The following is a 13,867-nucleotide window of genomic DNA, read 5'->3' as shown; positions in this document are numbered from 1 at the left end:
TAATTTTCAAACTTTCCTGGCAATGACCCATAAAAGAATTCCTTAATGCCTGAAACCATCTCTGTTCTGTCCTACTTTTAAAAGGTCTGGCTGCAACCTAGGAAGCTGACTTTTAAAAGCCAGCAGTGGGTTGGATCAGTCTGAAAGATGCTTTGAAAGAATGTGTACATACCCCATCACCGGCTAAAGGAATTCAGCTTGTTTCCAAGCAGTTCCTTTGTAAAACCATGCTGTCTGAGTATCTGTACACTGGATCCATTGTGCATGTGTATGAGGATGCCTCTAAAGCAGATATGAAGAAGTGAAATTGCCAGGCTAAAATAATTCACATTTTTTAAACTATGCAAAAAAGGCAGGTCACTAAAGAAGATACACAAATGGTTAAGAAGCACATGAAAAGACACTATCAACAGGCACTAAAGGATCAATTGTACAGTGACATATCATACCACACCTGCATTTGTGGCTTGAGTCAAAAACCTGATGAAAAGTGCTGGTGAAGTACAAAAACTCAGAACCTGCAAGACGCTGCTGGTGAGAGAGACAAATGGTGGCCCATCTTTGGAATTGTGTTTGGCAGTCCCTCAAATAACAACTACAAAGTTCCCATATAGCCTGGCAGTTCTACTCTGGGTGGAATCCAAGAATCAGTGAAAACTCACATCCACACAAAATTCATATCCAAATAAAGGTTCATAACAATGTTCATAATGGACAACAAAAAGACAAAGAAACAATATCCACTGACATGAACAAAACATGATACACAGGGACAACAGACTATTATTTGACACAAAAGGGGGAAAAGTAGTGATGCATGCTGCAATGTGGATCTCACAAAAGAATGTGAATTGTTAGGAATCTTATCTGTGAATAGGTAAATCTATAGAGTAAAAAATATTGTGGGCAAGGGGGCCTGCCTTGGGGACAGGATGACAAGAGAAAAATGAGAAAGGATTGCTAATGGACATGTGTTTCTTTTCAAATAATTGAAAATGTTCCCAATATGGATTATGGTGATGTTACACACCATTTACATTCTGTAGTTTACTTTAAATGGGTAAGCTTTATGATATAAAAATTACATCTTCATGTATGTGCTCCTGTTCACGCTGGGGGCACATGTCACTGTGGATGTATGCACAGGAGTGTGCAGACACACCTGGAGGTGAGAGGTTAGCCTGGAGGCCATTCCTCAGAAGCCAGCTGCCGTGGTTGTTTTCTTTTGTTTGAAACAGGGTCTTTTTTTCTTGGGCCTGGGGTTTGCAGATTCCGCTAAAGTGGCTAATTTGCCAGCTCCAGGGATCTGATCTCAGCCCCTCTAGCACATATCACCAAGCTCAGAATTTTGTATGTGGGGTCTGGGAATCAAACTCTGGCCCTTTACTAACTGAAGAACCACAGTTCTCCTCAAGCCTCACAGCCCAAGAAAACCTTGGATCCAAGCCAGCCCTCTCACTACCATCAAGCCTTCATCCGATTTCACCCTCATGTCCTCTTTTCAGACCCTTTCTCCTGGCATCCATGATGAGGACACATATACTGTGCTTATGACTAAACATTTCCTTCCAGTATGCTCCTAACATGGCAGCAAGTACTTAGTGACCATGTGCTAGAGCAACCCATGATTCAGAAAGCTTGGGCTCAGGCCTCAGGACACTCACAGCTGAGCACAGACAGACTCTTGGCATGTAAACAAAGAGCTGGACTGAGGGCTACAGTGTTGAGGATTCTGTACAACCAACAGTGTGCATGATGGTGTTCATTTAAGAACACAAACCAAATTCACATTTTCTCCAGTATATGCCAAGCGCTTACTATGCACACTTGTACTTCATCGGCACAGATATCAGTAAACCGAGTATACCAACAAAGAGAAACTGAGGGTTGGAAGGGAAGTGACTTATTCAAAGCAGCATAACCAGCAAGGGGCTGAATGAGGGTTTTTACAGTCATCTGTGCTATCATATTGACTGCCAAGCACAGGTCTTTCTACATAAAAAGATGCAGAAGTCTTAACTGGGGCAGGATCCCTGGGTCCAAATTCCATGGGGATAAAGCTGCTTGAAACATGCACAAGGATTAGGTTTGGAGCAAATAGTGTATCCTTACCTAAAGAAACAAAAGTTCAAGGACAAACTGGGTTCAGTTTAGGCTGTAAACATGGGGCTTGCAAATTACCAAGAGAAGGTTGCTCAGAAAGCAACATACTAAAATGAAAATGATACTTTATCATAGGAACTATTTTCTCCCATTGTGGTTACCTAATGGAGACCCATCTCCACCCACCCACCCCTCCCACCCCCACCCCCCGGAATATTTCTGATACATACTCTTGAAGGGCCAGTTCAGTGCCAGAAGCTCAGTAAGAGCTCCTGAATACTCACTTTGATTAGTTCAGACCATCCAGAAGGCAAAACAGGTTCTGGAATCAGGAAACTTGGATTTAAATGCTGACTTATCATGAACTCTTTATGTGACCCCAGACCATTTGTTTTAGCTCTCTGAGCTTCAGGGGTCCCACGGATAACAAGGAGACAAAAGTGGCCCCTCAGGGAATCATTTCTCACAGTGACTTAAAGTTCCTGTTCTAAAACGAGTTTCCATCTCATCTGGTGGCCATATGTTAATAGCCAACACCTGTATCATCCAATACACAGGCCATTAACTAGAACTTGAAACGCAGTTTGTCCAACTGAGAAGGAATTTAAGTGTAAAAACTCATACCAGATGTCAAAGATTAAGACTGAAAAGCATAAAATACCTCATCAACAAGTTTTCTTATAGATTTTTCTAGAATTATATATGGAAATCTCAAACTAAATAAAGTATGTTATTAAGTCACTTGCTCCCAATGGTACTGCTGCCCGGTGGTAAAGCACTTGCTGAGCACATGTGAGGCCCCCTGTTCAACCTCCAGCACCATAGAGAAAGGAATTTTACTTGCTTCTTTTTATTTACTTTTTTTAATTGTGACTACCAGAAAGTTTTTGTTCTTGTTTTAGTTTTTAGAGATAGGGTTTCTCTGTATTGCCCGGGCTAACCTAGAACTGGTTCTGTAGATCAGGCTGGCCTGGAACTCTGAGGTCCACCTACCTCTACCTCCCCAGTGCTGACATCAAAGGTGAGCACCACCATTCCTGGCTTACAAGGAAGTTTTTAATTAAATACACACCACAGGTCGTATTTCTATTGGACAGTGCTATTGGGCTGTCAACAAGGTTCGGACAATGACAAGCGAGGGTACCTGGAACAGTCCAGTCAAGGGTGGGAATATCAGTGAGGGTTTCCTAACAGTGGAAGATGTTAGGCAAAAGATAACTGGAAGATAAGGCAAAAGGTGTACAAAGGACAACTGAGGCAGCAAGAACAGCAAGTGCACAGGCCCAGCAGCAAGAAACACAGCAAGATCATTCCTGACACTGAGCTTGAGCTTGGCAATCAGGCATAGGGCAAAGACAGGGTTGGGAACCAGAGAGAGACAGTGGGGGTGAAGCAAGAGAAGCAGATGCAGCAGTCTATGGAGAAACATGGAAGCCACATTACAGAACTTCATCCTGCAGACAGCAAGTTGCCTGGAGGGCCTAGAGTAGGTTAAGATTCGAATTACCAGAAATGAATGCAGTATCTGTCCTATCAAGGCTGGGAGAGGAAGGAAAGGAGAGTATTAGCAGATCCATTAAGTTAGACACTGTGCTAGTTTAGTTCCCTTGCCAACAACCTATTCCAAATGTCCAAAATAATCTAATTTCTGGTCCCAAGGGCTTTGGATAGAAGACACAACTTGTAGCAGTGGTCATGATGGTAACACTGATCCCCCTTCTCAACACTGTTGTGTCAGCTGCTGCACTTGCCAAGAGAACTGCTGGGCAGCCATTGTTTCTTTTCATTCTCATCCAATTATGGTGAGTGCATACGTGCGTATTACCATTAGCCCATTTCACAGAGCAGAAGTCAATTTACCAAGGTCACCCACATTGTCACTTTTTTGGGTGGACCTAAACCCAGTTCTGTCCATCTTCAGCCAAGGATCTTAACTCCTGCACTGATGCCTCTGTCCTGGGAGGCTACTGTGCCCGCCCCCAAAGTTTAAAATAACAACTACACGCCCCATAATGAATGCAAACCCCCAAACAAAAATTATTCACCAAGTGCCCTAGGGTCCCGGTCCCAACCCAGCCCCTATTAATAGAAATCCCAATTAGTCCCACCTCCTCCCCGTCTTTCACAAAGTCCCTTACCTATCCTACACATTCTCTCAAAGTATGTTCCAGAATACCACAGACGAATGTGGAGCTGGCTGGACACCCCCAGGTCCTAACACACGCAGGCAGCAGCAGGGACCATCCTCAAACAAACGGAAGGCCTCACGGGAGAGAACCACCATCAATAGGAACCCCAACCCAGTTACCATGAACCCCAAAATCAGGGCCACACCTGCAGCCGCTGAGGGTCACAGGCAGGGTGATGTCCTCTTCCATTCCCGAGTCCATTACTGAACACCGAGATGGTGGCACCGGTGTCTGCGGAGGCGCCACTGGTTCCCCGAGCTGTGGCGACCTGCTCGGTTCCCCAGGTCCCGCCCCTTCCAACCCAGCTCTTGTTCTCAGTCTAGCGGCGCCACTGGAATTCAAACCGCAGCCGCCGCCATCTTTTCCTTGCTTCTTCCTACGGAAACAGGGCGGGGTCATCTGGCACACGGGGTGAAGCCGCCCTGAACCGGCCTGAAACCGGGCAGGGAAAGCATGAGTGGACGCCATCTTAACTCAGGGCAGAATCTTCGCTCTTGAACCTGTAATACTAAGAAAAGAGACGCTGGCCGCCATTTTTTATGTGTGCGGGTACTCGTGATGAAGCCAAGGCAGGGGCCATATTTGTTGAGGGTGAAAATCCGCCCTGGTCAGTTAATTTAAGCGGGAGGTGGGACAACTCATAGTGTCTAATTCTGTTTGCTGTTCTATAATCATGACTACACACTCGCGCCTTGGTTCTTTTACTCAAAAGACTTCTGCCTTATGTTGAAACTCAGATAATTGAGTTCTACCTCTATTTAGAAAAATACCACCTGTGGAGCGCTAGTATAAGCAGTAATTTACAGACTGAGTTTGATGCCTCATACCTATAAAGGGGTCAGGCATACTTCATGTCAAAGCTTTCAATGAAATTTGTTACCGTTAGAACTCATGCACCAACAATCAGTAAACTGAGACCCGGGGAGAAGAAATATTCAAGTTTACTATCCACCAAAACCAGATCCTTAGCTTCTGGCATGGAGATCTGGGTCCTCTGGAGCCATGTTTTAACCTTCCTGGAGAGAACGAAGATATTATGAGAAAAGCCACTGTGTTGCCTCTCAAATTATGATCTTTACAAAACTGGAATTTCAGCTATTCCTCCTTGGAACCCCTCCCACTCTCAGAGTTTTTTCTTCACTTTTCTTTAATAAATCTACACAGGAGTGAGAGAGAGGAACTTAAAGTGGAGTGGGGGAGAGGGAGTGAGTGGGGAGGAAGAAAAAGTAAGGGAGAGAGGGAAGAGGAGAGGGAAAGAGAGAGGGATAGGGAGGATGTATGGATGTGGAACAGTGGTCCCTAGCAGTTAAGTATCTCCTACTGCCAGTTTGTTTGTTTTTGTTTTGGCTGGGCCCTCAATAGTTACAAGGCTGTTTGTACTGCACAACACTAGCTCCAGACCTGCTATATTCTGTGGTTCTGGGGGAAGGAGTGGGTGTCCATGACTGACAAGCTCAAGTGCTGAGATAATGGGGCTAGTACCTAACCTACAAGGTTTTTGTAAGGATGACCTGAGATATCTTTAGGAATTCTGTCAGTAGTAATTCTGTCAGTAGTAATATGTTCACATGTTCATATTCATTCCCATTCCTCCATAACCTCAAATACTCTTTCTTTGCAAACTGGCAAGAGTCAGAGCTGTGATTTGAGCCCAGATGCCTCTGAACTCCAATGTCCTAAAAGGTTCAGACAGGCCATATTCCCCAAGTGTTCAGTTCTTTTTCCATCTTAGAACTTACAGTTGAGACATGAGATCTGTGATTGCTGGAAGAGGAGGTGTCATTATCTTCCATGGTAAGTTGCACATACTCCAATGAATAACCCCCATCCATGCTCATATAAGCAACCCTATTTAAACTTAGTGGGGAGAAAAAGGACAGGAAAGTAAGAGACTAGTTGGAAAGAACAAAGGAGTCATCAGGAGTGCATGAGAACAGAAGAGCGCAATGTGAGGTGATGAATATGATGATAGCAAACTGTATGTATGTATGTATGTATGTATGTATGTATGTATGTATAAAATGTAACAAAAACAGAAATCAAAGAAAGACATAAAGTCTAGTGTAGATAGCATAGTACTTAAATGCTATAATCAACAGATTCTATTCTTTAAGGAGATGTCTCAAGGTGGCTGTGATAGGATTTCAGGAGTGTGGATGCCTAGATTCTAACTACAGCTCATTTTGTAACCTCTTCCCCTTTCAGTTCTTTTGCTTTCCCACATACAAAAATGGAGTAGAGAACCATAAAGAACCCATAGGAAGTTCCCATTCATTAATCCCTGTCCTATTCAGTAGGCCATATTTGTGGGTTATGAGCTTAAACTTTGATGAAACTGAAAATAGAATCAATTATACAAAAGAAAAACTGTATCGGAAGTTGTTTTTCCTGCTACTGTAGCATATTCATGGTTATAGACAGAGAGGCCATTGCTCCGTTTTTCTCATTGTGGTTTTTCTTTCTGCCAAGCCCAGAAGTGACATCATTCCCATCAGCTGTTTGGGCTATCTGGAGCCATCTCCTTGACAACAGCCATCCAGCCACAAAGACAGCATTCTTACTTCCTTGGATGAGGGCATTCTGCATGGCTGGAAGTGGTTTGTGTCCAGATGCTTTTGATTTGGCAGGAACCCTCTCAAGTTGTAGCAGTTCAAGACAGTAGAGTTGCTATTACTAACAGCAAGAATAGTTTTTTACATGTTAAAACATTCACATCGCTCTTTATACTGGTCCATTTTTTCATCCTGACACTATAGTGTAAGTAGACTAGGATGATTGCCCTGCTCCTCATACAGATGAGCAACACTACAGTTTGGATCCAACATTCTACATATCAAATTTTGTTTACAAGCCTGTGATGCTATTAGGAGATGGAGGACCATGTGAAATCATTTGTAGGTTCTAACAGTGGAGCCCAACCTCTCAGGTGCCCTTGATGGAAGAATAGTTCTCCTCCATAAGGGAAGGTTGTCATCTTCAACCTTTTTGGAGCCTGCAGCTTCTGGAAGGACACACATGAAGCAGTGAGGAGGAAAGGGGGCACCAGCTTAGCCAACAAAATCAACTCTGATGATCGACTGAGTGACAGAAGCCACAGCCATATCACCTTTATGTCCCTACTGGGAAATGTTACAATCTTTAAGAGGTAGGGCCTACTTTAAGGAAGGTAGGTCATTAGAGGTATGCCTTTGAAGGGGATAATAGGGTTCTGATTCCTCCCTTCTCCCTAGGTATTTGCTTCCTGACTGCCAGGAGGTGAGATGTTGTGGAATATTCCTTTATTTATTTATTTATACTTTATTTATTTATACTTTGTGAATACGTGTCACTGTAATTGGTTTAATAAACAAGCTGAGTGGCTAGTAGCTGAACAGGAAATATTAGGCAGGAAAGCCAAACTGAGAATGATGAGATGAGGAAAGGCAGAGTCAAAGGATGCAGTCAAAGGCAGATGCAGAGAGAGCGGGAGATGAACATGCCATGCTAATAAAGGTACTGCAATGAGGCAGAGGGTTAACAAAAAATATGGGCTAATTTAAAATGTAATAGCTAGTTAGTAATAAACCTGAACTATTGAACAAGAATTTACAATTAATATAAGCCTCTGTATCAGTTATTTGGGAGCAAGTGATCGGGACAGGAAAACTCCATCTATAGTGAGCAGCAACTCCACCATGTGCTCCCATCATGCTGTATTGTGCCTGCACAATGGGGCTAAATAACTAGGACTAGTGCCTCAGAAACCATGAATCAAAATACACCTTTCTTCTTTATGAGTTGATTATCTTAAGCAGCTTTCTCTCACTGTGAACAAAGTTTTAACAAAAGAAAACTAGATTCAGAGAGGAAAGAGATTTGTCAAAGACTATCTCCTTTCTTAGCTTTTCATTTAGTAACAATTTCAGACTTAGAAAAATATTGCAAAAGAAGTGTAAGAATGCTAAGCATGATGGTACACAACTGTAATTCCAGAACTCAGGAGGTTAAAGCAGGGGGATCATGAGTTTGAGGCCAACATGGGCTACATAGTTTGAGGTGAAAAAGATTCCACCTCAAAAGTGTGTGTGTGTGTGTGTGTGTGTGTGTGTGTGTGTGTGTGTGCGTGCGTGCGTGTGTGTGTTAATTCTTCATGTTTACCTTAATCCAGCTCCCTAAAATATTCACATCTTATACAACCATAATACATGTGTTGCCAAAGATTAAAAAAGAGAGAGAAGTTTCACTGATACAATTGACTACAGGCTTGATTGCAAAGTACTCAGATTGCTCATTAATTCCCTCTTACAGGTCCTTGATTGGCTACAGGGTGACACAATATATTTACTGTCATATCTTGTTCCTCTCCTCTAGACAATGACATTTCTTCATTTTTCATGATATCAATACTACCTAAAAGTTTATTCCAGGTATTTGTTAGAGTGTTTTTCAATCATGTTCCTGTGATTTTTTTCATGACTAAATATATATGATGTATTTATGGCTAGAGTATTACAAAAATGAGATGTTATGCCCTTCTCAGGGTGCAGAGAAGAAGGTATGTGATATTGATCTGTCTCACTGAGTAGAATATCAACTCATATTTTAGGTAGGTTTTTCATATGCCAAGTTATCTACAATAAAATATTATTTTTCCTTTGTAATTAATAAGAATCTTGTGAGGAGTTATTTGAGATTATGTAATCTGTTTTTCATACTTCTGCAATGATTTTACCATGTGTGGCTAAACCTTACCCAAGGCAACTATAGGGCATGGGAGATGAGTAAAGTATTTGCCACACAATCATGAGAACCTGATCTTGAACCCATGTAAAAGCCTAATGCTATAGCATGCATTTGTAATCTGAGTGCTCCTATGAAGAGGTGGGGGACAGAGAAAGGAGAATCCCTACAAGGTCACAGCCCAGCTCGCCTGAAACAACAAAAAAACGAGATACTGTCTCAAGATGGAAGGCAAATACAGACACTCAGTGTTGTTCCATGACCTCCACATACACACCACGCAAATTGGTGATTTTGTATTTCCATTTTCCCCTCTCTATTAACTGAAATTCAACTTTTAGGAAGAGCTTTCTCTTCATCCCTTCTTAACCATTCATTCAATTACTGTCTTAGGATTTCTGTTGCTGTAAAGAGACACCATGACTACAGCAACTCTTAGAAAGGAAAACAATTAATTGGGGTGGATTACAATTCAGAGGTTCATCATATATTATCATCAGGTGGGTGGGACATGACAGCAGGCAGGCAGACATGGTGCTAGAGAAGTTGCTGAGAATTCTACATCTTGCTCTGAAGGCAACAAGAAGTGAGCTGAGACACTGGGTGTGACTTGAGCATATATGAGACCTCAAAGACTACCTCTCTATCAAGGTCACACCTACTCCAAAAAGCCACACCTTTTAATAGCGCCACTCGCTGAGTTCATGAAGGACAATTATATTCAAACTACCACATTTTTTTCTTCTCTTCTCTTTTTCTTTTCTTCTTTCTCTCTTCTCTTCTCTTTTCTTTTTTCTTTTTGGATTTTAAGACAGGATTTCCCTGTGTAACTTTGGATCCTGTCCTGGAACTAGCTCTGTAGACCAGGCTGACCTCAAACTCACAGACATCCACCTGCCTCTGCCTCCCAAGTGCTGGGATTAAAGGTGTGTGGCACCACCACCCAGCTACATTCAAACTACCACAATTACTGTTTTCTTTAGTAAGGCCTTAGATAAACTTGTTTTGTTTTATGTGTTAAAATCAATTGCTGTTATCTTTCTTGTTGCTCAAATTGCCCTAGAGCTGGTTAAGCTTTTCTTCTAATCCCTGGCTGTGGTAAGATCCAAAACCAGGCTGTTGGGTCCAAAGGTCAGAAGTATTTCTAGAACATCCTCTTATTCTTAAGAATACTTCCCAGCCACATCTCAACATCCATAGTTTTTAGTGAGAAATAGTTCCCAATTATCACCCACTTCCTCTTCACAGTATGCTTGTTTATCAACACTATAATAAACCCATTAACTAGCCCAAGGCTATGCACATGGTAAGAGTTAGTGCCAGTTTGTTAAATTAATTCCAATCCTGGCTTCTTCTCAAGAAGATAAGAGCAGGATGATTAGAGTTCACAATGACTTATAATATATTTGAAAAGAACAAAAAGAGAGAAGCTCAATGTATTCAAACATAAAGAACTAAGGAACTGAAAATGCTGTCTGTACTGGTTTGATCAGTATATCTGTGTACAAGTACTGAAATACCACACTTGGGTATATAATTATTATGTTAATTTAAAATAAAGCTCAACAGTAGGAAGGGGGTGAGAAACACCCCATTATGAGGAACAGGATATAGATTGTTGGAAAAGCATCAATATGATATGAAGTTAGACTTGCTTATGTCCTAGTTTGCTTTCCATTGCTGAGATAAACATTATGACCCAGGTTGGGGGCAAAAAAGAATTTATTTAATTTACACTTTCACATCACAGTTTGTATTCGAAGCAAGTCAGGACAGGGACTCAAGTAAAGACAGCAGAAGTGGGGGTACTTACTGACTTGCTCATCCTGCTTTCTTATACAACCCAGGGCCAGCAGCTGCCTACAGGTGGCATCACCCACAGTGGGCTGGGCTTTCCCACATTTATCATTAATCAAGAAAATGCTCAGCACACTTGCCTACAGTCCAATCTGATGAAGGTATTTCCTCAATTGACATTCTTGCTCCTTGAATGACTCTAGCTTATGTCTAATTGACAAAAACAACAACAAACTAATTAGCATGACTTGCCAATTCAACTCTCTGGGCTCTTGTATTTTATTTTGTTTTACTTTTACTGGTGTACTGAATGGTTGTATCACAGCACCAAGGCACCTTCAACTGAGAAATTCCACGAATAGCTGAAATGAGCTACCAGCTCTTGAGCTCCTTGAATGCTCCAAATTCTGAACCAAGTGCATTGACCCCTCAAAATAGCCCCATGAAGAAATGATTATGTCCCAACTTTACAGTTGACAAGTTCAGAAAAGGAACAGATTTGAATGGCCACTGAACACTCCAGCATTAAATATGTCCCTTTGGCTTAAAAATCACTTGCAGCTGAAAGCAAACAAGATCAGCAAGATATGGGAAGAATGACTTACTTTTCCCATTTCCACTTAAAGTATAAACATTCCTTTATGAAGGTATCACTCTTCTCAGTTTCATCCACGTATTGCCTAGTCAATTCCCAGTGATTTACCATCCCCTGAAGACCAACTCTCCTTTCTTTTTATTAAAGCATCACACCAGCCCACACTTCCTTGAGTTTTACTTCTTTTAACTCTTGAGCATGTTGACTATTGATAAAACATGGCATTCCCTTTTTTTTCCTGTTAATGTGACTTTTGCTAGTTCAAGTCATTGATCTCTTAGCTACTGAACCTGAGAATATAGAGAAAAAAGTTTTCCTCTCAGACACCATGTAAGCAGCAGAGTGAAGCTGGAATTTGAACCCAGATTTTACTCTGAAGCCCACGCTTACCATGAAGTCACACAACATTTGCTTTTGGTGGGCTGCTCAAAGTTCTGCTCTCAAGCAGATGCTTTAAATATACACAATTGCATGCAAAAGGAAAAAAACTTTATTTTATTGACACAGGCAAAATAATAATAAAATTCAAGATAGGGATGGAATCCTCGTGATCCAGGTAGGAATTAGAAAAGTTTTATAAATAAGATCTATGCCCTACACAGGGAAACCTTAATATATGAAAACCACACTAGTATTATTTTTGAGGCTCACAGAAAGAAAATAAAACCCCCAATGGATGTACAAATACTTAATGTTACTTACAAAGCCCTGTCTTATTCTTCAATGTATGTGTTTTAGGCAACAGGAGATATGTGCTACAGTATTAAATCTTCAGGGAACAGGGCAGTTTTTTGTTTTGTATGAGAGAGAGAGGGAGAGAGACACACAGACAGTGTGCGTGCGTGTGTGTGTGTGTGTGTGTGTGTGTGTGTGTGTGTGTGTGTGTGTGTGTTTCACTAATTTACCCAGGCTGTCCTTGAACTCACTGAGTAGCTGAGTAGCTTTGAAAGGCCTTCAACTTGCAGTCCTCCAGCCTCAACTCCCCAAATATAGTCCAGCACCACTAGGCCCAGCTTTGTTCTGCATCTCTTAATGCTTCCTTAAAACAGCCATGAGGCAAGTTTGTTACCATTCTTACTGGGATAAAGAAACCGAGCTCAGACCAATGAACCAGTTTTGTCAAAGTCATGGAGCACATTCATGAACAAGAGCCTCAATTTCTGTTCTTCAAAAGCTGACATTTGAAAATTTCTTAAAACATAAGAGAGCCACAGATATGTGCCATGCCTAAATCGATGGGCTCCAGTGTCAAAGGCAGATCTCAGGGTTCCTAAAATCAGAAGATGGCTGTAAGAAAGCTTAAGGCTACTGGGGAAATTATCCCAAAATCCAGAGAATACTTAATAGTAATTATCCCCAGACCTTTATTTAAATATATTAAATAACAATGGCTCTAGGTAAAGAAGGATAGTCAAGTCCATAAATTGCCTGGATATTTTGAAGTTTAAAAGAAGTACACAGAGTCTGGCCTCTCTGCCAGAGTAGCAGGCACCCTGCACAGGCTTGGTCTAGAACAGATCCTTAGAGCCCACAAACAAGGGGAGACTGAACACAAGTGGGAGCTCTCTCTGTTCAACAAGCCAGGGGTTCTTAGCTTGGGAAGCTTCTGCAACGGAAGAAACCGTTTGTATTGCTTACACTAAGAATTTCCTAGTGTCCTCCATATCAGACTTGAAGTGTTTGGTACTGACGATTGAACCAAGGGCCTTATACATACTAAGCATATCTTTACTATTCCACTAAACCCCAGCCCTGTGGCCAAAGTTGAAGAGAGTATTTTTGGGCCCCATCTGGGCCCCAACTTCCACAGTGCTCTGAGCTTATATGTGTGTGTGAGATGCACATATGTGCACCTGTGTATATATATGATATGTATGTGCATGTATGTATGCTCACCTATATACATACATGGTGTAGAAGTTAGAGGTCAACGTCAGATGTCCTCCATTGTTCTCCCCTTTAGTTTTTGAAGAGGAGGGTCTTTTATTTCTGCATTCTGGGGTCTACTACAGTGCCTGGTAGATGGTGGGTGTTCTGTGAATGTTGCTGAAAGAATGAATGACTTGATGTTAACCAGAAGCAATAACCTTACTCCACAGTCTTTTATTCTCACATAACAGAAACCTGGAATATAAAGGTCCCCATGAAGAACACCAACTAAGTCTCCTGATAGACCCATGGAAAACTGAATTAGTTCCAGATGGAGTCAGTGATTTGCCCATGCTCACTGCAAACTTGGGGCATGGATCTGACTCAAAATGTGCAGACTCTTAAGCATGCATCCTTCTCACTTTGAGAAACACAGATGTGAACAAACACAACCATTTCTAACAGGTGAGCACAGTGACTCCATGATGCCACAGGATGCCCCTAAGATATCACACTGCCTTTGTCAGCCCTCTGATTCACCTATAGAAAACATAGAAACAGCAGCAACTCATCCCGGAAAGTATCTCATGCTGTT

The 13,867-nt window shown here is 41.7% G+C and overlaps 1 protein-coding gene across 4 annotated transcripts in view; it reads right to left on the bottom strand.

The window, feature by feature from the left end:
- Positions 1 to 4,670, bottom strand: part of Cdk5rap2 (CDK5 regulatory subunit associated protein 2) — a 178,995-nt gene extending 174,325 nt beyond the window's left edge. For all 4 annotated transcript variants that reach the window (XM_027400255.1, XM_027400258.1, XM_027400257.1 and 1 more), the window contains exon 1: positions 4,438 to 4,670. In XM_027400255.1, the coding sequence (XP_027256056.1) occupies positions 4,438 to 4,493 (56 nt within the window). In that variant the 5' untranslated portion in view covers positions 4,494 to 4,670. The remainder of the gene's footprint in view (positions 1 to 4,437) is intronic.
- Positions 4,671 to 13,867: the final 9,197 nt, after the last annotated feature.

Source organism: Cricetulus griseus, chromosome 2 (assembly GCF_003668045.3).
Source record: "Cricetulus griseus strain 17A/GY chromosome 2, alternate assembly CriGri-PICRH-1.0, whole genome shotgun sequence".
In the NCBI taxonomy this organism is placed as follows: domain Eukaryota; kingdom Metazoa; phylum Chordata; class Mammalia; order Rodentia; family Cricetidae; genus Cricetulus; species Cricetulus griseus.
Note: the sequence above shows the minus strand (reverse complement) of the source record. Positions and strands in the feature narration are given on the sequence as shown.